Source organism: Passer montanus, unplaced genomic scaffold (assembly GCF_014805655.1).
Source record: "Passer montanus isolate IOZ18808 unplaced genomic scaffold, ASM1480565v1 scaffold39, whole genome shotgun sequence".
Classification (NCBI taxonomy): Eukaryota; Metazoa; Chordata; class Aves; order Passeriformes; family Passeridae; genus Passer; species Passer montanus.
The window spans coordinates 5,134,543-5,155,193 of NW_024368707.1; the positions used below are offsets into that span (position 1 = coordinate 5,134,543).

General features: G+C 47.4%; 2 protein-coding genes across 3 annotated transcripts; both read right to left on the reverse strand.

Moving 5' to 3' along the window:
• Positions 1 to 1,780: 1,780 nt before the first annotated feature.
• Positions 1,781 to 12,769, reverse strand: POPDC2 (popeye domain containing 2). Of its 2 annotated transcripts, none has more exons than XM_039717988.1 (4): positions 12,080 to 12,769; positions 9,644 to 9,752; positions 5,833 to 6,199; positions 1,781 to 2,219 (listed from the first exon to the last, which is right to left on the reverse strand). In XM_039717988.1, the coding sequence occupies exons 1-4, from the start codon at positions 12,622 to 12,624 to the stop codon at positions 2,137 to 2,139; spliced, it is 1,104 nt and encodes a 367-aa protein (XP_039573922.1). In that variant the 5' UTR covers positions 12,625 to 12,769; the 3' UTR covers positions 1,781 to 2,136. The 2 variants fall into 2 exon arrangements, with proteins under 2 accessions (XP_039573922.1, XP_039573921.1); XM_039717987.1 differs by having other exon boundaries at positions 5,695 to 6,199.
• A 5,294-nt stretch (positions 12,770 to 18,063) lies between these two features.
• LOC120506506 (cytochrome c oxidase copper chaperone) lies at positions 18,064 to 20,432 on the reverse strand. Its single transcript, XM_039718167.1, has 3 exons — positions 20,202 to 20,432; positions 18,668 to 18,776; positions 18,064 to 18,270 (listed from the first exon to the last, which is right to left on the reverse strand). Exons 1-2 carry the CDS (start codon positions 20,318 to 20,320, stop codon positions 18,692 to 18,694), a joined length of 204 nt encoding a protein of 67 aa, XP_039574101.1. The 5' UTR covers positions 20,321 to 20,432; the 3' UTR covers positions 18,064 to 18,270; positions 18,668 to 18,691.
• Between the last annotated feature and the right edge of the window lie 219 nt (positions 20,433 to 20,651).

Genomic DNA, 20,651 nt, shown 5'->3' on the forward strand with positions numbered 1-20,651 from the left:
AGACCTGAAAAAGTAGTTGAAGTCTGGAAATAATTGGTGGAAGATTGCAGTGGGATGCATGACCACAGAAACAACACACCCACACCTTTTCCATACCACTAAACATATGCAAATTAAAGAGGTGACAAGACTTTCATAATTTCTGCCCACAAATCATGTCTTCTGTTGACCATTTTGTCTGGTTCCCTGTACTGGCTTCACTGAGCGATGGAAAAGTGCACCAGGAATTCCATGATCAGGGGTGAGGGACAGCTAAAAGAAGAATTGTCTCAAGTCATTTGCCATGAGCTGTCACTCCTTATTCACTAGACAGTGTCACAGCAGAATTAGCTCCTGCTTTCAGTTCACATCCAAGATTTTGGGCCCTGCCTTATGACTGGAAGGACAGCTAACAAACACCATCTCCAATACACACCTGGGAGGGGGATAGAGCTGGACTCTGACAACCTGAGAGAGATCCAGGTTAGTTGGCACCATGATTGAAAAGTTTCCTGGGATCTTGTTGGAATATAAGCTCAGCAGACACCTGTGAAGGGCAGTGTGTAATTCAGCCCAGGAACTGCTTCAGGCAGGTGCATGAAGCACCTTGACAGATGGACCCAGTACCACTGCACATTTCAGTTCCTTTGCAGAAGAGACCCCGGCAGCTCCCGTGTCAATCTGCTGCAGACATTTCTGAGCTGTGAAAGGCAGTGGGGTCAGGCTGAAGCACCAATGTATTGACAGAGCATGGTAACAACCATGAGCAGGATGATTCCCAGGCCTGGGGCAGCCCCATTCTCCTGCCCTGGTGTCGCAGCAAAGGCAAGCACTGCAGGGAGCTGTGTACATCACAGATCCCACATACCCACCATTCCAGAGGCAGGAGTGCCAGATCCCAAGGGCACAGGTTTTGCCCAGCTGAGACTTGCAAGACAGGCCAAACCAGAGGCTGCGCCACAGCCCCTGTGTCAGCAGGGCAGGGCAGGTGGGGCTGCCTCCACCAGCCCAGGGCTGACACAAAGCCAGCCCCACGGGCAGAATGGCAGTGTGCCAGCATGTCTGTACCAAGGGGCACTGAAGGACACCCTTCCCTGTGCTAAGGGAAGGACCAACATTCCTTGCTCTTTCCCTGAATAACTGCCCTGGAGAGGCTCTTACTCCCACTGCTCAACTTGATTGCACCAGGCTCTGTGAGACAGAGGATTCTTCCACGGGTACTTCCAATTCTCTGACTGAGGAAATGGCTGGGGAAGCTCATGAGACAAATCCTGTTGCAGCTGAGCTTGGAAGAGGCCTTCCACCTCTACACAATTTTCATTAAGGCATTGTCCTTCCTACCAATGGCTGCTCTCTTCACAGATGTTTTGTATCCATTACTCTCTTCATTTGATTTTTGTGCACCCTGAGGTCACACTCACCTTGAGCACACACAAAAAAAGTGTTCTTTCCTACACCTGTTCCCAATCTCAATTCCTTCTCTTTCTTATTTCAAGAATCAATGCAAAAAACCAGCCAGAAGTCTTTTTTCACCAGCTTCTTTGAGAAGTTATGCTTGTCATAAATGAGAAATCCTAACTCCTGGAAAAGTAATTTCTGGTCTTACTAGAGTGGATGCTCAGTGAGATGCACAGCATCGAACTCTCCATCGCAAGCCCTTTACCAAAGCTGTCAGGTGGCCCATTTCCCTTTGCCCTATCCACTCTGTGCCTTGAGATCACCTCAAGTGATCTCTCTCTTCAAATCCTCCCTCCCTCCAGCTGTTTTCTCCCTCTTCAAATCCTCAAACACCAGTGGTTTAATCTCTGACTTTAATGGGAATCATTGAATCAAAGGGAACACAGATTCTGCAAGCAGGCTGGTATAGCTTGCAGGATATTGGTGCACTTTGGTGACAGAGCTGCTGACAACCTCAGAGAGGCAGGACTAGAAAACAGACCATGGAAGCACGCTGAGGAAGGCAGCTCTGGTGAACAGCCATGGGGTGGGAGGTGCTGGAGTGTCACACTGCAGTCTTAAGCATGTGCTTCATGTGCTCCTGAGTGTAGATATCTGCTGGCAGACGTCTCTGCATGCTAAAGAGTGTCTCTGGTCAAAAACCTGTGTGAGCATCTGCTCCCTTGGAGGGGCTTTGGGACGAAAACAGCCTGTTGTTCCCTAGAGTTCGGGGGTCTGAGTGGGAGCCAGAGGGGCTCGTCCTTTGCAGAAAGGGTGAGAACTCTGGAGATGGTTTTCAGAGGCTGCAGAAGGAATGAGTAGAGAAGGGAGGAAAAGGGAGCAAGGGAAGAGGGGGGGGAAGGAGAGAGAGAGAGAGAGAAAGAGAGCACACCATTACTATCATGCTTTCAAACTTTTCCAAGACACAAACCTCATGGAGCCCACCATTACCTGTTCTTCTCCTCTCCCCTCCTAAATGAGTGTGAAAAACTATGTAATTCCTCAACAACTGATAAATTGGGAAACAGGGTTATGCACCCATTCTGAGATAGCAAAAACAAACCCTTCCAAAGTGCCTTCTGTGATGCTGGTTAAACAAAACCCACAGCTCCTTTGCTTTTGCTCTCAAAGCAGGTACAAAACGTTAACTACTAACTTAGATACTGAGTTACAGATGATCAAGCATCCATCCTCCTATCTCACCCACCAAATAAAAAGGCAGCCTCAAGATGTAACTGTGAAAAAACAGGTAGCATCAGCTACACATCCTGCAAGCACTTGATAGCAAGAAACTAGAACAAATGCAATATGAACAGGAGAAAAAGCAGGTTGTTCTTGGTTGTTTACATTTCCGGGCAAGGGATAAAGCTTAGTTTCCTCTGGAGCACTGAGCTATACTATACAGTTAAAGCAAGTAGTGAACAGAACCTTTGAACCTGCCTCCTTCAAAGAGGCAGCATCCTCCTTAGAGAATGAATGTGCTCATCAGTGGGATATCACAGTCCATCTTACTCATAAGCAGACTAGAAACACTTTCAAGGAACTAGATTACATGAGCAGTAGGCAAATAAGTCTTCCATCAATATTTTATTGTGTATGGCCTTTGTAGCACTTTGGGCATTCAGGAATTGTCCCCCTGAACCGCAGCGTTGCAAGGTGGCTGTTGTAGTGACAGAAAAGGAAAAGGAACATCACCCACAGAAGCACTTCAGCACAGGGAATTTAGAGAGCTGCAAGGTGATTACCCACGTGGGGAGTTACTGGGGAAGGAGATGACACCACAGACCAGGGGAAAGCCCCAGGGGATCTCTGACCTCAGGGACTTACTTTGAAGAATGACACTGCAGGAAATTTCCCTGTTTATTACAGATGTAGGGAAAAGTTAGGAAAGTGCTTCACCTGAGCCATGGCACACCTGCTTGGATTATTTGCTGAGCTGTGACAAGTGTTTGGACAGAGGGAAAACCTGCAGCCCCTCTGTATCACTAGTTTTTGTGGTGAGGCACTCAAGTCGCTCTGGAATATTGTCCAGATGTGACAACTGCTGTTGTGATGTGGGATGTGCTGGGTTATGATGTGGTTAGGACACACAAGTGCCAAGCTGGGTAACAAGGAAGCTCTCATTCCACCACTATGAGCACACTAAACAGTTTTTGATTCCTTGTCTAATTACCTTAAAAATTAAAATACCACACTGTCTGTTGTCTCCAGACTGATGGACGTGGAAGATCATCTTCCTCTCCCACCTCAAATACAAGCCTCTAAACATCTGGCTTTTATTGCAGTCTCTGCTGCCAGTGGCAGCACTCCTGGATACTGTCTCTGTCACAAGATCTAGAAAGACAAGAGCTTCCAGCTCACAACAGGACTGCGTGAAAGCAAGAATAGCTTTTTGCTGTGTAGCAAAGTTTTGCCCAACACACACACCTCTTATGTGTGTGTTCACAGTATTGCCCCACTGCCAAAAATGGGTGGAAAATTTTCAAAAAAGCTACAATGTTACTTGCCTCCTTCCTTTTTTATTGCATTTGAAATTCTGGTTTTATTGAGCTTGATCAACCAGAAGAATTCTACCAGTGATCTGAGAATGGATATCCTCCTTCTGAGAAGACAAAATAGAATCAAAGCACAGGCAAAGTGACTTTGCTGTGCTCACAACACTACTTGCATTCACTTGTGATTGCATGTTTTCACAGACACTCCAGGAGCTAGGAGCATGGATGTCTCATAAGTGATTCAGTGTTCCTGCCTCTCCAAGTAAGGACTGAAAAAGCTGCAAATTCATATTTCCAGCAGCCTACCAGCAAAACCAGGGGCTTCACATTCCTAGAACAAGTGTGGACTTTTTTTCTCTCTCTCTGCCTCCTTAAAAAAGAAAACAACAACCAACTATACAAAACCAAACAACCCCAACAACAAAACCCCCATCAAAACTCTTGCTAACTCTTTTATCTGATTCAGCCACAAACAAATACACTTGTTCTTTCCCTGGTCACTTTCTTCATACCCAGATAATATGAAGAATACTGCAGACTTGTCAGGGCTCATGCCAGGAGTCAATGCTCTCTGCCACTGGGTCCACAGCACATGTAGAAGTAGACCCAAGCAGGCACAGAGAAGAGCAGGGTGCAATGTGGCTGTGTTCGAGGCTGCCTGATGGAAGGCAGCCACCCCAGCTGCAGCCCAGCCCCGCAACTTCCTTCCTGCTGTGCAGACCCAACCAAGACAATGCAGGGATCACTTCTAGGACAGAAATCCCAGTCCCAAGCTTGGTGCCTGGCAGCTGGATTACTGTGTGTGGCAGCAGGAATGCACATTTTGGGGTCTGCAGCTGGTGTGTAGCAGCTGGCATGCAGCGGCTAGCTAAAAGTAGCTCAGGGTGGAATTTCTCTCTTGGCCACTTGGATTTGAATTTCAAGCACAAGCCACTCTCTCATCTATTTCTGTTTGCCTGCATTGTTCCTCTGCCCCAACAGCCACCAGGCACAAGAATGTTTTTCCCTTGTGGAGTAAAGAGCTGGCATTTTGAAAGAGAGCATCTCATTCCCACTCACTGGAAAGCAGACTTTGGGGCATCTTAAAACAATGCTTAGCCTGTCAGTCCACCTAGGGTGACTGGAGGAAAGATCTATACCACCCAGGGCAGACTTTTCAATATCTTACTGATCTGGCAGAGGTGAATCTCTGCAGAAACAAGGAGAACAGATCAAATGCTGGGATGAGCTGTGGTGGGCAGGGAGAGGAAGGATTCTGAGCTTTGTTCTCCTGCCCAGACTGAGCACTTGCAGGGTTTATAGCAACTCCTTGCTACCAGTCTGCTATAAACCCTGGAGCTGTTTCTAGTCCTCTTGGCATCTCCTGGAATATGGGCTTTCTCCTCCGCAGAACTCTCACTCAGCTCAGCTCAATTCTGGAGCATCTTCTGGCATTGCTCTACCTCATGGTCTCGGTGACCACTCTCTACCACCTGCTAGCCTGGACACCATTTCTGTGTTTCTGCCTCTCTTCAGGGATGGGGTGTGAACTGGGCAGGGAAGAGCTTTCTATGTCCAGGTTACTGGCCCTTCTACCCCACAGTACAGCTGGTGCCTGGAGTCAAGCCTCTACCCTGCTGCCTTTCCTTAGGAAAACCATATAGCTTGAGCCCATCTTCTGGGATTCCTTGGGGAAGAGGGCCAAAAAACACTGCAGAGGCGTAAACCCATGGCAAATGGGGTCCAGTGCTCTGTCCAGGCAGATGCACCACGGGAAAGACTTGCTCTGCAAGTGGGTACTTACGCGAGGGTCCCACACAGGGTGAGGTGTGCCCGTGCCAGGAGTGCCCTCACTTCATATACTCCCCTTCGCTCACATAGTCCATAAAAGACCCCGGCAACTCAGCAAAATCTTCCAAGACAAGACTGGTGGAGTCCTCACCCAGCAGATCACTGTCGGGCCGGGATGCCCGGGGCCGTGGAGCCGGCGGTGGCGGCGGTGGCGGCTGCGGCGGCGGCTCAGAGACGCTGGCCTGGCCAGAGCCTGGCAGCAACTCCTCACAGTCCTCCGACTCCCCCTCGGAGGAGGCCGGCCCGAGGACATGGTAGAGGCTGGGCAAGCGGATGTCGAAGCGAAGGCCAAACTTGGCGAAGAGCTTCTCGTTGAGGGAGTAGAGCTTCTCCGAGATGTCATAGCCCAGGTGGGAGGAGAAGAGCCGGGCGATGTAGCGGTCCTTCCTCAGGAGGAGGTACAGCTTCTTCCTCGGCCAGGTGATGTAGCTGCAGTCGGTCTCGGCTGTCAGCGTGACCTGTGGGGCAGGGAGTGAGTGCATTAAGTCCTGCTGCCTGGGTGGGATCACCCACCTTGCAGCCATGTGCTTCACTCCAGGCCCTCAGCCCCTTTGAGTGCTACTCTCCTTGGAGTTGGAGGGGCTGGAGAGACAGATTGTTCTGGTTGAATGACTGGATAAATCCTTACCTGTTCCTTTCCTCTATGGAGGGGCTGGAGAGACAGATTGTCCAGTTGAATGACTGGATAAATCCTTACCTGTTCCTTTCCTCTACCTAAGGAGACTCCATTTTCCTATGCAATAGTAGCATGTCCTCATTTAACCCAGCCGCAAGGATGGCTACGATTCACCCTCTTGCTTTCAGATGATGCTCCCTGTTTCCTCTCCCTAAGGAGGCAAAGACCCCATTTTCCTATGCAATTAGTAGCATGTCCTCATTTAACCCAGCCACAAGGATGGCTACAATTCACCCTCTTGCTTTCAGATGATGCTCCCTGTTGACATCTGAGGGATGTAGCTGAAATGAACAGGGCAGCACAGACACCCCTATCCCTCAGAAATAATACAGAGGGGGCTATTTTTGCAAGCCCAGTCAGTCTGAGTTGTCAGCAAGGAGCCCTGGGGGAGGCTGCTGACCCATTCTGCTACTGGATTGCACAGCCCCACACGCCCTGCTCCAAGAAGGCCCTGAGTAGGAAGGTCCTGGAAGGACCACCTGAAAGGCTTGCCTGGTCGTCCTGTCATCCTGTCTCAGCAGTTCTGCTAGACTCTGTAGGGCTGAATGGCCTTGAAGAACATTGCAGCACAGCTCAGTGAGAGAGCAAATGAAAAGGTTTTATTGCGTTTGTGTATATGAAGAAAACTCATGAGGATTTTTTGGATTGATTTAAGAGAATGTTTCATTTTCCTTCTGGTTTTGCCAGTGTAAAGAGAGACCTTTTCCCCCTAAGTGTAGGACAAGAACAATTTCAGTCAAAAACATTATATAGTATGTAAGTGTATATTATAATAAATAATAATAATAAAGAAAAGAAATGCAGGAAGGGTCAAACTGCCCTGGGCCAAAGAAGAACATCCGAGTGTAATGGAGACACTGGCATGCGAACAAGTGCCGGAACCAAAATATCCCGGGGGCTCCCTTTCACTCTGTGCCCAGGGGTCTCCTTGGTCAGCCGCCATGGCAGAGGGCCACTGGGAAGCTGAACATGGCTTGGCTGCATGTGTGTGTCCTTGGGTTTGATATTTAATGCCATTGCCCTGCAAACAGCTGTCTGATGAAAGAAATATAGGAGATAAAACCTGAGAACTTTCCCAGGCCAGGCAAGCAAAAAGAAGGGTCACACAGAAATTGAAATAACTGGAATCTCATTTTCTTAACCAACCTCTGGCAAAGTGATCAAAAGTGATCCCTCCTTGTGAGGGATTGAGATGCAATAAGCAAACCTGCCACCAAACCAGGACAGCAAGACAGATTTCATTCCTGAATCCCCCCTGACACAAGTGCTCCGGCATCAGCAAGAGCCTGTAATTCAGCCTTCTGGGGGAAAGTGCCAGCCCTGAAACCAAACTCCTTCAGGCACTGGGACCCAACAGTCCTGTGGGAAGCACACAGCCAAAGCAGAAAGCTCAAGGAAGGCAGCTATTCTTGTAGACTAAGTCATGCTTCTGCCATTTTTCAGTGGGCTCAGAATTGAAATAGTTCAATTCATGGCTCCAGAGAGCCATGGGGCAAGGAAAACCTTCCATGCCTTCCTCCAGCAAAGACCCAGGGTCCAACATGCACTTTTTGAACCAAATTATTGTGTTGTTAAGACAAGGTTGAGATAAGTTACAGAGTTTTATTAACTACTCAGGGTGAGAGGGACTAGTGGGTCAAACAGCTGCCAAAAGCAGCACATCACCACGGTTCAGCATGTCCACCAAGAGTAAGGTCCTTCCAGGTACAGGACTGGTCAAGTGACACCTGATGACTGCTGGGCTCACACAGCTGCTACTTCTTCATGCTCCTCCGCAAGCACATGTGGGATTTAGGCATTTCCAGCATATGGCCTTCCCTACCTAGGAATCTACCTCTCCATCCTGATGCCAGGCATAGCTGACCTCACTGACCAGCCCTGTCTTGCAGAGCAGGAGAGGTGCCAGAGCATGGTGCTGGCAGGGCTGGCACAGCCTGGCCCCAGCCTGCTCCAAAGTTGTCTCACACCACAGATGAAGACCCTCAGGAGATCTGGGAACATTTATTTCCATGGAAATCAGCTCAGAAAATGCTGTGGATGTCTTTGCAGGTTACATGCCTGCAGTCAGCCATTGCAGTCAGCCATTTCACTGCCCATAGCCCATCACTCTCCCTGCTTGATTCTTGGGCAAATACAGCCCAGGAGCTAGCAGCAGTCTGCTGCCAGACTGAAGACCTGTGCAAAACATGAAATACCTCCAGCCCTAGCATAGCCATGCTGTTTTTACCTCTTCTACTTCATTATCTTGGTCCAACATCCCTATTTCTGCTCACCATCTGTAGCCCTGTGCCAGTCACATAGCCAGTATCTCCTGCAACCATAATCACTGGTGATGGCACTGTTTTCAGGAGCAATTACCATGACCCTTTCACATATGACCCAAATTCAGACTCTAGGAAAGCAGATTTGGAGAGCTGCCCTTGTTTAACCAAGTCTGCTTGGAGCTACCTTCATGAGAAAGCATAATTTCCTCATGACCCTCCCATGATCCCAAGGGATTAGCAAAATCCCTCTTCATATGCCCTAATTGACATAATGAGGATTGACATCCTGACAGGTATCAGGCCATCCTGGGATGTGCACTAAAGACAGAAGGATGTAGGCTTAAGTCATCTTCTCCAGAAGGAAAGCCAAAGAAACACTCTGCGGTGTTGACAGCAAGGCCAAAATCCTTTCAGTTACTGCAAATGAGAATTGGCCTGGCCTCTCAGCAGGAGATCTTTCTGCTCAGAAAGAACCATATTTGGGTGTGAATCATCCTTTCTGCTTCTCCACCCAAAACACATGACCATCAGAAACTTCTGTGAGGAACGGGATGTTTATGGATTTACATCACTGCTGCACATTGCCACGGCTGCCATCCTGATGCTAGGACAATGCATCCTGCTAGCAGCATGCAGGGCAAATGCCTCAGTACAGGTACTAGAGAACACCCTAAGGGAAGAGAGCTGGCAGTCTGACACCTCGATTCCCTGATAAACAGGAAGGAGTTCCACCCTCCTTGCTATCAGCAGATAGTATAATCATGCCCTGAGGTCTTCAGAACAAGGAAAGAAAAAAGGTTAAATAGCTGATCAGACAATCCTGTGCTGGCTAAACCACCAGGAAGGGGAGGAAAGTTTTCCTGAAAAGTATTCCTGGTGCTTTCAATGGCACAATGAGGACTCTCCACCTCCTTCTCAGACATGCAGCAAAGCACCAAGGAGTGGAGCTGAGCTGTGGTTACCTGGAAAGTTCCTTCCTCAGAAGGTCGCAGCGACTCCCATTCTGGAGAGTCCAGGAACTGGTATGGAAAGACGTAGTGAAGAAATTGTCCATCCTGGCACACTCGGATCCTGCAGAGGACAGGTGAGGCAGACAGGCTTAGGCCACAAAACAGATGTCACACAAATCTGATAGCTCAAACAGTGTATCCCACCAGGGAGGAAAGAAATAATTGTCTCACATATGTCTCGTACCCTCCTGGGACAGCTGCAGGTGCTTTAGTGATGAGGCTATCCCTCCTTTCTCTGTGGGATTTGCTGCCACTTCCCCGTACTCCATCTGTGTCCTGTTTCTTGCTACACAGACAGCCCTCGCAGGTGCAATGCTTGATCCTAACCCAGGACTTCTCAGCCCACAGGACTGCTGCTTTCTAGGTACTTCTAAGCCAGCCTGTGGCTCTTTGTACTTGTACCTTCCTCCTGTCTCCAGGATTGCATGAGGGCATTCCCAGTCTTGGTACTAGGAAGTCACTACACTCAGGATCCTCCAAAATCCCGCTGCCATGGTTCCTCACAGATCACCCCGATGGCTCATAGTTTGCTGTGCATTACCACTCACTTTCTCTTGGCCTTTTAAGTATCCCTTTCATCTACTTTTGCCACAATTCCCTGCCAGGATCAAGGTCAAACGTGCACTGAGTTCTGCTGTGGAACAGAGAAGGATCTGCACAGGCCTGAGGCAAGGACAATGCCAGGGCACTCTGGAGTTCTATTCATAGCTCTGCATCACCAGGCTTGGGGCCTCTTGCTTTCCTGTCACCATGTACCTCTGTTGTATGATGCACAAAGGCAATTCCTGCCTTCAGGAGTTAAAAGACTGTTCACATTTGGTTTCTAATCAGCTGGCAGTGCTGCCTGGAAGGGTCAGGGATTGCAAGGCACATTTCCTGATCCAGGAATACTCTGTATTTCCAAGACCCCACTTGCTCATTTTAGGAAAGAGCACCATAACAGCAATGCTCTGCTGGGTCAGCAAGGACCTCACAAGGCAATAGAGTGGGTACTAGGAAACGTAAATCCATTCCCATCTCCATGGAGCATCCTTTACCAGCCAAGATGCATGTTTCCCACTGCAAAAGAGAGCCCAACAATTACCCACGGTCACCATCTTACTGTCTGTTGTAGCACTTTCATGCCCACAGAGTAGCATAACATTATCCAGTGCAGGTCAAGATAGCACAGACTCTTCCCCATCAATATTATTTACTGATACAGTAAACTTCAGAGCCAGCTGCTCACCAGAGATGTTTGGTAAGGTGAAACGCTACTGGAAACACACATAACAAATTTCCCTCCAGTGCTTTGCCATTCAACATCCTGGTGGACCCAGAGTGCTCTTAACACATCTTAGAAAAGGGACCGACACCAAAAAAAGGAAGGTCAGCCATTCTTCTTTGCAAACTCCCTCACCAGAGAGGATTGGCCACTGCAGTAAAACAGGAAGCCCAGGTGATGCTTTGTATTCCCAAAGGAAATTCCTTGTGAGACACACCTCCTGCAGCCCAGCACTGCTCCTATTTAGAGATCGTCTTCCTTTCCCATTCTTATGTAACATTAGTGCCAACTTCCTGGCAGCGGACTGGAAGCCAACACTATTGCTATTTGTATACATCTGGATTTTGCAAATCATTAAGTGGATATGCTGCTAAAGGCATGCCACAGGATCTCAGGTGAACAAATGCCAGTACTTGATCAGCACAGTTCATTCAATCAAATCTCCAGTGTGACTCTCTACAGGTCCCTGAGGTTTTCCTTGGTGGTCCAGAAGAAGGAATATCACAAATGCTTGACAGCACAGGGAAAGAAAGACACCTGATTAGGCAGGATCCACCACAGGAAAATACTCTCTCTTTTGAAAAAATGGTGCTCATAGTGAAAAATGTCAAAGCCCTGAGGGTTGGGTTGTCAGGAACAGGAACGTCCCCCTGAACACTGCTGGCCAGGGAGAGCAGGTGAACTGAGGCCTCTGCACACAGCTCTTCACATCACAGAAGTGTGCCTGGTACACCCAGAGACCACAGGTCCAGACACACTGCTCTCCTGCCTTGAGAAACACATTCTCATAGCCAGTCTGCTCCCATCAGAAATAAGATCACTTCAAAATGACAGACAAAGGGGTAAGGATTCATCAAAAGTACCACAGCTAAGGCTGAACTAGCCACTTCATTGCCCATAGCTTGAATCTGCAAACCATTCCCTGAAATACTCTTAAGTTAGAAAATCAAAACTAACACCCCAAAAAGCAAATTTCCCCCTTCCCCAACAAACTGATGCATAACTCAGATCCTTTTCAGAGGGAGGAAACAATCCTCACCCCAGTTTCTACAGAGGGTGATAACACAACAATAAGCCACAGTGGTTTGCAGTCAGATTTTGTTCAGGAATGGGGGAGCCTTTACCTGCCAGAGAGCAGCAGCGAGAGGCGGTCAATGGGCGTCTTGCCCTCCACAGCATAATTCTGGTCTCTGACTAGCGACTGGACCTGCTCTTCACAGCACTTCACAATTTCTTTGTAGACTTCCAGGGGCACCTGCAAGGGCAGGTACATGGTCTTGTAGAGGAGGTCAAACTCTTCTGGGATGGTGTTTCTGCGGAGCCGGTAAGCCAGGTGAGCCAGCTGAAGCAAGCAGGCGAGGACCAGCAGCATGTTCCAGATGAAGATGTCCAGCCCACAAGCGCTCAGCCAGCCCCACAGAGCATAGCAGAAGTAGCCTGGGGCCAGGAGGCCAAAGATATAGAGGGACCCAAAGATGCCACTTCCCCCCATGTAACCCAGGAGGACAATGCAGCTGGCCAGCTGGTAGGCTGCTTCCTCCATAATCTCCTTCCAAGCATCACACACTGGAGGCTGGAGAACAGCCTGGTCCCAAGAGCGGCTGTTTGTGCTCATCCTGTCCAACTCCCAACCCTCCCCAGCCGTCCTGCGCTCAAAATGAATTGTCATACACAAAGGGTGCTGCAGAGTTTGGAAACCAGAGCTGCTGGGTAGCTGTTCCTCCTCCTCTTCCTCTTGTACACCGTCTGGTCCCACAGCAATGTTTCAAAGTAACATGCTAAAAAGTGCTGCCGAGTCTTTTTGCACCCGAAAAATTCCAAAAGCATTCGCTTCTCCTCTTTGTGGCTCACAAAGCGTCAGCTGGCCCCCTCCTTAGCCACAACAGTGAGAAAAGAAGCTGGCAAATGTGGGGCCAAAAGAGCTCGGTCAGAAAAAGAGTCGAGGCCATTAGCTGGAAAACTCACAGACAGGACAGAGATCTCCTTGCACTGCCTGTCTCGCCTGCGCTGCAGCAAATGGAATAGCGACCGTGAGAGAGCAGCAGAGGGAGCTGGTGTTGAGTGTGGAATGTGTATCTCTTGGCAGTGGAACGGAGAGAGACCCCAAATGGATAACCATGTTTGGAATTGAAATCCAAGGAGCAAAAGCAGCGAGGAGAACAGAGAGCAAGCATGCACCCGCTACTTAACATAACTCAGGCGGCCAGATAAGCCCAGTGCAGCGCGAGGAGGGGAAAGGAGAAGGGAAAACAACCAGCTTATCGTGGCGAGCTCCAGTCACACATCAGGCTCTCCACTGCTCTGCACTCCTGCGAGAGAGTGACTTTCACGCAGCACAAAAAAGGAAAAAGGTCACCCCCTTTCCCCACTGTGGTTGGTAACTGTGGCAGGGACTTGGCAAAAGAAGAGAGGTTGGCTCTCAGTTAATACTTTCCAGGTCCATTACAGCCTCTCCTTACTCCAGGGAGCTTCCTCTCTGGGGTGTTTTAGATCAAGTGGCACAAGGCAAAGCTTTGCACAGTCTGAGAACTGTGAAGGCATGGGATAAAACTAGAGCAAACAGGAGTCTGGTACCCAGTTTCATCTATCATGAAGATGACACTATCCCGCCCGCCAAAAGCTTTGTGAGTGTGTAACACTTGGAAGCACGTTTTGTGGGGAAATCCTAGTTGAGGGATTACAGGCTCTGCTGGGAATCACACTTGAGAAACATCATCTCACACTCTCATTTTTCTAATAGTTATTTAGAATCTGTCCCAGCCAACACTTGTCACTCAGGTAACCCAGGACATAGGCACAAGAGGGAGCCTTTGAGGTCAGTCCTCCATGGTCAGCTACATAAAACATGCATAAATGCAATTCCTCCCCTGCTTCAAGTAACACATTATCAGTCACACAGGCAGGATCTGCCCCACTGCCAGGATGCAGTTACATTTCAGGCATTGACGCAACCCACGTGGTCTCCCATCACAGTATGAAGTCAGCCTGCATGGGTCAGTGGGGTAGAGATAGGGTTTCAAGGGTGGTCGTGTTTCAGGCTGAGCTTGCAGCTGCCCTGCCTAACATGCCATTCCCATTGGCACCATCCAGTTAAAGACACACTGATCACCTCTCCGAACTAATAGTCCTCTGGAATAACACTGTCTCCCAGGCAAGGCTGCAGCAATGCTTTATGGCAACCTTCAAGAATTCACTGTGGTTTTGGCCAGCACAATCTTATTTCTGCAATGATGAGGCCACGTGCAATACAGAGCTGCATGGCTCCTAAGAGCCATCTTGGCAGGCTGACATGTGGGAAGGAAAGAAGACAATTAAGCCTTGCACAGGGTGAGCACAGTCCATTCAGAAAGGTGCTTTCTGTTAAGGGTAAAGTGAAACAGGGAACCTTGTCTTCAGAGACCCCTTAACTAAGTGAAGAAATAAATCCTAGCTACTGAAGCAGAACAACACTCATCTGCAAGAGTTATGAGGAAATTAAGAACTTCCTCTTGACCTTCTCTCCAAAGCAAGACAGATAATCTTATAGGTAAAGCACCACAATAAAAATCTTGGGATCCAGCTTCTGTTTTTCATACCATTGCCATATACTCGCTATATGACCCCAACAACAACTTGTTGTCCTTGTTGTCCTACCTTTAGGCCTCTGCAAAAAATCTGTAAGGAGCCCTCTCTCCAAGATACGCTGACATCAGATAAAATGGGGAGTTGCGATATCAAGATTGTGAACACTTAAGAAAAAGATACTTACATAAGATCCGTGAGTCAAAACTGAACTGCTATGAGAAGAAATGTAGAACTGCATTAGAGGAAGCATCCTGAGAAGCACCATGGCAATTTCTCCTATCTTTTCATACTACCAAAACACTTTTGCAGGGCATCAAAGAAAGTGGGAAAAAAAAGGAAGTTAATAATTTCATTCTTCAGTTAGGTAAATTCCTGAGTAAAAAATAAACTAGAACACAGTGTTAATGACTCATTAGGACAATGAGTTTATGTTCTGACATCTTCTAGAACACAAATAGTGGTGTTGCAGTGATGCTGAAGCCAGCGCTGTGGGTGAGGATGACCTGTTATGATTTCTCCCTGAAAGGCAGACAGGAAGCTTTTAACCCACAGCAATAACAGCACAAAGATCTCCTTAGAAATGACACAAGTTTTCTGCTGGGTCCCAATGTGACATTGCAGAGAGAATGATATAGCACTTTAAAAGGTAGATCTTGGAGCACACACCAGAGATTAGCTTAGTGTTTTCAGACTCAAATTTCTAAAAGGAAGATTTATAAAGTGATTGAAAGGAAGACTAAATCTTCCTTTCTCCCTTGACAGTACCATGGCCATACAGATCATCTTCACAGCACTTTCAGTTTTCTACCCAGCAAAAGTAAAACACCCTCTTATTACCAAAGAGACATTTTATTTTCATGCCTTACTTTGGATTGAATGCCCTTCATCCAGGGACACTGGTTCATCCAAGACAAGTGTTCAAAAGCCAATACTGATTCAATGAGAAAGGGACATACCAAGTTGAAAACAATTTGGAAGAAGATGGCAAGTTCATAGAAAACACCTGAGCAACATTAACATCCTTCCATGGAAGTAAACACATAACCATTACTACAAAATGTGTTTGTGAAAAACAGACATGTTGAGCTTTTCAGCACTGAAACAGGCAGTGTGGAAACAGGTATTTCACTGATTTCCCCACTTAAAATGGACTCAACCAGTAGCACTTAATATTTAGCTGCATGTGATGATGCAACACAGGTACAGCCTGCACTATGTTTGGCAAATAAATCCTCTGTCCTTGAGAGCCACACAACACAGAGATTATCAGTCCCAAATCTCACAGCAGCTGCATGACTGGTTATTTTGCCCATCTTTTAGGAAGTCAACAGGTTCACTACTGATCCCATAAGCTGAAAACCAGTTCAATCACCTGAGTTGAGACACTAACACCTTGGTGGCTTGAAGTCAGAGAGGGCATAATCAAACACCTCTTTTTTGATTTATTACCTAGTGCACTGCTGGCATTAGTCTGTAGAACTGTTACTTACACATGAATAAACAGTGTAGTTCCAAAATATACACATTTGATTTACAACTGCTGGGAAAGGTTTCAAGCCTACTCCAGACAGGCTCACAATGAATTACAAAGGTTCGGAGATGGCATGTACTGTATCTAGTTGTGCTGCTCTATAGTTTAGTTAAGTTTCCTTCTACTGCTGTGTTTCAGACCCTCAAGGTACACACCACCCTGTGCAGGGCAGTGTCTATCACCAACACTGTCAGTAAGTATTAACACAGGAACTCCCACTCCCTAAATGAAACACTGAATCCACTCCACAGGAATACCACAGTAAGAAATGAAGTCACTCAGCAAGGAATTTGAAGTGACTACAAGGTTCTCCCATTGTTGCTTTAAGTGTAGAGTTGTCCAGTATCCTTTCAGTACTTGTTGCACACAGGTACATCAGCATCCCACTCATTTCCAAAAACTTTCTGAAGTACTTGCCACACCTTTACCCTCATGGAGGTCTAAACATCCCAATTCTTAAGTGAACAGAATTTGTGTAAAATTGTGCAGGAATATGTTTTTTCCTTTTCTTGACCTGACATAAGCAGCACTCTGCTCTTATTTGGCCACTTCCTGCCCTGCTCTATTCTGTGGCACCATTTTCACAGTTTACCCAGACCATGCTACCATAAAGCTGGTGCTCATCCACCTCTCAGCATTCTCTTCAGTTCATGCTCTGACACACAATGGTTCAACAGGTTCCTACCTCAAGGTAATAATAAACACCAAGAAGAGCACCAGGTCCTGCTCCTCACACAGCTACAGTGTCACAAGCAGCTTTGAATGCTTTCTGCCAGAGGCAAACCTGCATCCCTACTCTGAGGCTGAAAGGCAGCATGGACAGAACTCTTGCCTCAAGGCAGGACCTTCAGAAAACATTCCAAGAGGAAAAGTCTAAACTCTCCTCATGCAACTTGTGAGTCTCAACTGAGGTAGCACCAAGTGTCACATACTAAATGTTCACAGCCAAAAACCACTGTTAGCTCAGGATACACAGGGCTCAACAGGCAGAGAAACAATCACGACTGCACTCACCCCTGCAGCAGGATCAAAGCCAGGAGAAATATCAAGACAGAACACAGGTTTTGTCTCTTCAGTTTCTGAAAACTCATCAGGAGAAAAAGTAATTAGCGATACCATATTCAGGAAAGTCAACTCACCACTGGAAGAGTAACATTAGGATTGCGCAATTACATACTATGAAGCCAGAAAAGCCCCACCTGTAACAAGCCAGAAATTGCACCCAATGTTTCTCTAGATTGTAAGAAGGAATCAAAGGCAACAACTACCTTTCTACCATCTCATACAAGCAAAAGCAGCCAGAAAACAAAAGCCCATGCATGCATAGCACAAGACCAACACAAAAAAAAAAAAACCTCAGGAAAAAAAAACCCTTCACCATCATCTCATACAAGCAAAAGCAGCCAGTAAACAAAAGCCCATGCATGCATGGCACAAGACCAACACAAAAAAAAAAAACCTCAGAAAAAAAAAACCCTTTACTTTCAAGCAAGTAACCTGTACATAAGTCACTTGCAGTAACAGGGAGCAGCAGTCCCCTCCTCCCTTTCTGTTGCATAACTACTGGCTCAAGCAAGTTTTGAGACGGAAAGTACCTAATTTTTCATTATAAAGAATGAAGCTCGGGTAACGGTATTCAAAAGCCATTGGAAGAATGTGAACATGGAGAAATCAAATACAGTTTTGACTCTAAGGAACTTCATTTCATAAGACTGTGGTCGCCTTTGTACAAACATAGTTACAGCTACTGTCACAAACAGCACTGCAAGCTTCAGCACGACTGCTGAAAGCTGCAAGAGTGCAATATGATTTCACAATTTGCATCAGTGGGAAAACCCACCAAAGTCCTCTCTGTTCAACCACATCACCACAGTAATCAGTAGGAAGAAAGAGATCCTATGTTAATGATTAAACACACTTTTCTCATTCTCTCATTCCTGCAGCACGCTGTTTTCAGTAAGGACGGCATGGTCATCTCTTTTCTTAAAAAGAAACAGAAGTCAGGAACACTGGTCATTTTCAGGGTTTTATTAAGAGGAAAAAATATATTTTCTATAGCAGTGGTCAAGAGCAAGCAGTGGAAAAGCTACAGATGTGATGCATACTGTATCATTAAAGACTCTTCATAAATAGACTCTGTTTTTATTAGTTCTTTGAAGTAACTTGCAGAAATAATTTATTTTGCAGCTTTCCAGAACACAGTCACACCAAAGACATCATCTAGAAGAGAAAGGAAACACAGCTTCACAAAACATGGATTTCCACTGGATATTGAGCAACAGTTCAACAATCAACAAAAAAACCCCAGCACGAACCCACAAAAACCACCTCCCATGTGCCCTAGCACCAGAAATCTAAACTGAGGTTTGGATGTCTCAGCAGATGACAGAGGCAGCACCATTCTCTACTGCTGAAGGGTGACTCACAGAGGCTGTGTGCTGCCAAGAGCTTCACCACCCTCACAGGACAGCAATGTTGGCTGTAATGTCAATGAGGATTGCTCTGCCTTCTCTTTCATAAGGGCAACACCATCATGAACACAACTCTGGGCCTTCCAGTGGCACCAGCTGAGGTGCCAGGGCACTTCAGAGGCAGAGGTCCTGAAGGCTGTACTCACCCCACTCAGTCCTGCTCATCTCACTCATATCTTGAAGCCCAGAGCTCTCATACACTCTTTGTGAGCTTCAATTAGGTGCCCACAATTTTCTTCTCCCTTCTCAATAATGCTGCAAAACAAAAAGATTTCCAGGGTTCAGCAACGAAATGTTCACTTACTTTTAGTTAAAGAAACAGAACTGACAAACTCTTGGGGACAATTAAAAATCCCTATTAGGATCCAGAGATACTTTTTTTTCCTATCCTGTCAAGGGCACTGCTGTTCCAGACAGTATAAAACCATCCCAAAAAGTTACCCAAGTGTGGAGCTGTGCACTTAAAGCTCTGACAACAGGCGTAACAGAACTTCCTGTTCACAGGCCAGCGTCTATTCTGGGCAAGTCCGGATGGGGATTTGTTATACAACACAAGGCTGTCACATCATCAAGTATGCTGAGCTGGCCAGTTTCAAATTATTCAGTAGGGAAGCAACAAAATTCCTCCAGTAAGAGAACAATATAGAACAGGTTAATCAGTAAATGATATTTTAGTCCAACTTCAGTTGCAACTAAAGGACCCTGAAGCAAAAAGCAAAACAAAACACAGCACCTGTCCAGCAATTGCTGAAAAAATGATACACCATATATGGTAACTTTTGATGTCACTCATCTATCCAAGTAAGAGCCTCTCACTGTTGGTATATCAGGTACACCACAAAAGAAGTTCAGACTTGCTTTTTGACTGAATGACAGAGCTGTTTAGTTTTGTTCTTAGGTTTTTTCTACAAAAACATGGACACGTCCCCTGGCTGCCCAGGGCAACTCCAACTGACCAGTAACATCCATCTTATCATCCTTTTCTTAGGGGGTCCTGGATTCACCTCTACTCTACCATGTAATTAGACACCCTAAACCTAGCAAAACCAGTGTTCAGTATTATGTCACCTACCATCTATACCATCAACAAAGTAAAAAAAAGAGAGACAACTTGGTCATCAGATTAAAATTTTTTAAACCTTAAAGATTCACTGTCAAAGGAGCTCCATTTTGAGGATGCACTTTATACAATTTTATAGGTCCTATGATCATGACTAAGCCTATTATTACCAAAGCAGCTATACAGGTCACTGTCGAATTTTGAACTTTTCTGGGAAATGTCATCCTCTGAGACTCAAAAAACCCCAGAGTATTTTGCTTTATATAAAAGAGAATGTAGGTTATACTCAGGTGAACAATAAAGAAGCTATGACCTGCCGGTACGTGTTGCTTCAATCAACAACAGTGAAGATTTAAAAGCTGATCTTTGAAACCTGTTTTAAAACACGAACAACTAGGTTTTAAACTCTTCATTTCTAAAGTATCCTTTTAAGACCGTTTCCTCTCCTTATTCATACTCTCCCTCCTCCCTCGGATGCTCCAGCAGTCTCCATCCGGGACGGGGATCGCCCCCAGAGCGCCGGGCGCACGCTGGCAGGGGCACGAAGCCCTGCACGGGAGGGAACCCAGGGGCAGGGCGCACACCCAGGGGACGGGGAAAGGCCCGGGGCCGGTCCCTACCAGGCGTCCCGCGCCTTCTTGGTCTCGGGGCAGGCGCAGCAGGCCTTCAGCGGCTTCTTCTCCTCCCGCGCCTCCCCCGCGCCCTTGCCGTCGCAGCTGGCGGCGGCCACCGAGGACATGGCGGGCAGTTCCCGGCTCGCTCAGCCCGCGGGGAGAACGGGCCGGTGGCGGCCCTGCGAGCGCGGCTGGTTCCGGGAAGCTCGCCCGCCCCTTCCCGGCCCGCGGCCTGCTGGGAGGGGGAGCGCGGCCCGCCGCCCGCCCCGCCTCCTCCTGGCCGTCACCCCGAGCGGCGGGGCGAAAGCGACATGTTCCAGGGACGCGCAGTCCTGAACGAGCCCGAAGGGGAAGGAAGGAGCTGGCAGCGGGGAGGACAAATGGCCTCGTCAGGCGAGAGCGGCTGGCTCCCGCCGCAGTCAGCAAGAGCAGCAAGTGACGCCCGCGGCTCTGCCA